Source organism: Herpailurus yagouaroundi, unplaced genomic scaffold (assembly GCF_014898765.1).
Source record: "Herpailurus yagouaroundi ecotype Mexico unplaced genomic scaffold, PumYag 188, whole genome shotgun sequence".
NCBI classification, from domain to species: Eukaryota; Metazoa; Chordata; class Mammalia; order Carnivora; family Felidae; genus Herpailurus; species Herpailurus yagouaroundi.
In genome coordinates, this window is record NW_024412419.1 from 37,911,796 (window position 1) to 37,914,770 (window position 2,975).

At 57.2% G+C, this 2,975-nt stretch overlaps 1 protein-coding gene across 1 annotated transcript in view; it reads left to right on the plus strand.

Annotated features, from left to right (window-relative positions):
• The window catches only part of FBLN7 (fibulin 7), a 50,790-nt gene continuing 47,815 nt past the window's right edge, over positions 1-2,975 (plus strand). The window contains exon 1 of the mRNA XM_040496736.1: positions 1-123. Coding sequence (XP_040352670.1) covers positions 43-123 — 81 coding nt within the window. The 5' untranslated portion in view covers positions 1-42. The remainder of the gene's footprint in view (positions 124-2,975) is intronic.

Sequence of the window (2,975 nt, forward strand, 5' to 3'; positions counted from 1 at the left end):
CGGCGTCCCCCCATCCCCAGCCCAGCGGTTCCCACTGGCAAGATGGTGCCCCGCTGTCCCCGCGCGCTCCTGTTGCTGCTGCTGCTGCTGCTGCTCGCCGGCCCCGCGTCGCGGGCTTCCCAGGTCAGTGCCCTCCCGCCTCCCGCCTCCCACCGGTCCCGCTCGCCCGGGACGCGAAGCCAAGGCCGGACCGCCTGGGCTTACCGCTTGGGGGCCTGCGTTGGGGGCTCCGAGCGGTTCTCGGGGACCCCCTCGTCTGTCACCTGAGACGCACCGCGGGGCCGGGCGCCTGGGAAGACCCGGGCTGGTCCCGCCGCGCGTTCTGCGCGACAGCCTCGGGCCTCGGGGGACTCGTGGGCTGGGGGGAAGGTTTCCTCGGGGTGTAGGAGACGTTGGGCTTCGGGGGGTCCCCAAGGGGGCTCCCGGTCACCCCGTTAGGTTAGAGGCTGTCCCCGCCCTCCAGCTCCCAGCATTCAAATTTCCAACTGAAATCTCATTCCCACCGCTGCCGACTTTTAAACGCGCGCGGACTTTGTGAGCGGCGTTTGCGCGGCGCAGGCGGAGGGGGACCCGGAGGTTCCCGCAGCCGCCTTGCCCCGCGCCTGTGGGGCCTTAGATTTGGGGCTACATTTCCTTTCCCACACAGACAGGCCGCTTGCCGTGCCGTTTTTCTCTCCTTGCCCTTTATATTTGTTGGAGCCTCCCTAGATTTTTCACTCGATTTCACTTTTATATTAACCAGTAAAGAACCGATGATTACAATTAAAAGAATGCAGATGAAATTGAGTCTTCGGAAGGTGGAACTGGAATTGCTGAATTCAGAGCCAGCAACCACCGGACAGGCTCTGGCCGACGGGGACCCCTCCACCTGTGATGGGCGTGGCCCGTGGGCAGCGGGGCGGCCACCCCAACGATACCGGCCACAGCAGTAGCAATAACCCAAGGCGGAAGGAGAGCACGTGCTTACCGAAAGCCTGATGACTGCCAGGTTCTTTGCTGAGCATCCTCCAGGCTCTTAATTCTCCGAACAGCCCCGTGACATGGGGACCACTGTCATCCCCATTTGGGGGAGGAGGGCCTCACCCAGGGAGATTGTGACTTACTCGAGGTCACACAGCCAGGAAGGAGTGGAGAAAATTCAGTCCCTCTCCTTGAGTTCCAGACCTTTCCCCTTCCCCACAGACACTCAGTGTCTAAATTCCTGAACCAGGCAGGCACACTTAGGGTCACGGAGAAGCCCCTGGGGTGCAGGAAGGGACCCCAGGCAGGGAGAACTCAGTTCAGACCAGAGGTGGGTGGTGTCAGTGCAGACGTGCTCAATGGGCACCGCAGGAAGCCACTGAGCCACCAGGCAGCAGAGGCTCGGTTGAGGCCACAGTGGACCCACCAGCAGAGCAATGGATCTCCCACCCACTTTGCAGAGTACAAAGCAAAACAGAACATCAGGCTCAGAGCTGAGGGCCAGAAGCACAGGGCAGGTGCATCCAGTCGGAGCCCTCAGAGGGGAGGGATGGACAGGATGTGCAAGGAGATGCTGGGGCGCCTGCCCTGCCCCTGTCTTATCTTATGGGGCCTATTGCTGTCTCTCCAGGTTACCTGGAAAACAGGTGAGACCCTGGCAGTTCTCACATGTCTGTGGTTGCTGCAGGGGCAGAAAAGTGAGCTCTCTGGCCTCTGTTCCTGGGAGGTGTGGTTCTGATCCTTGCCTCACTGGGCTTTGTGAGAGGGAAAGGGAGCAAAAAGGATCGTCCACAGAGGTTGGTTTAAAAAATTCCAGTGAAACTGCCCTTCACCCAAAGTCTTAGGTGTTTGAGAGGTCTCCCCTCCCAGCCCCCGCCTGGGGGAGTCTGACAGGTAAACTATGAAGAAGGTCCCAGGGACACTCTTTATGGGGCTTCTCATCTTTTGGGTCCCTGCTCAAATAAGCACCCCTTTGCGGAGGCCTTCCCAACCCCACGCTAAACAGGTCTCCTCCCTGCCCTTGTGTGTTCTGTTATGGCCCTGTGAAGGGCTCTGGAATAGGACCGATCACATTTGTAATGGGGTTTCTCGGTAGATTTTGACTTTATTGTCTATCTTCTCCACTACAGGGCCCCAGGGCCAGGGACCATATCTGGGATTTTTACCCAGGGACCACACATAGCAGGCAGCTAGCAGGAGCTCAGCAAAATGAATGGGGTGTGGTCATGCGGGTGCTGGTCTGAGCAGGACCAAGCTGGGCAGTCTCTGGGTAAACCTTGGCTGCACATCACATCACCTGGGAAGCTTCTAGAAATCTCGATGCCAGCCTCATTTCAGAGAATCTGACTCCAATGGCCTGGGTTAGGGCTCAGGCATTAGTATTTTTTAAAATTGTCCCTAGTGATTTTAATCAAGCAAATGCCTGAGGCCCAGTGAAGCCATCCTTCAGAGTTAAAAAGCTGCAGACCTAGGAAAGGGCCAAAAGCAGGGGAATTCAGAGTGCACAAAGGATCAGACTCAAGAGGACCTGAGGTGACATGGCATACCTGGAGTTGACCTGATCTGAACACATTATGAGCCTGGGGCTCTTGAACCCAGCAGTACGACCTGCTGGCTGGTGGAGACTTGGCTGGTGTTTGGAGAATGAATAGCTCCCATGGGACTGTCTCCTGCCACAGAGGAGAGAGGTGGGGTGCCTGGCAACCCACGGACATCTAGCTAGAGGCAGCAGGAATTCTCACAGCAGCAATGCACAGCCCTGTCTGGGCTTCCTCTGTTTACCAGGAAATGTGCTCACTTGGTTATGTTAGGTTATGATGGGTGTGTGTTTGTGAGTGCATGTGCACATGCCTGTGTGCCGGTGCCTGTGATTGCAACTGTGTTTGCGTGAATGAGTGATTGTATTTGCGATGGTGTGTGTATGTGCAGGTGTACCTGTGATGTATCTTCCAGAGAGAGAGAGAGGGAGTGTGTGTGTGTGTGTGTGTGTGTGTGTGTGTGTGTGTGTGTGTGTG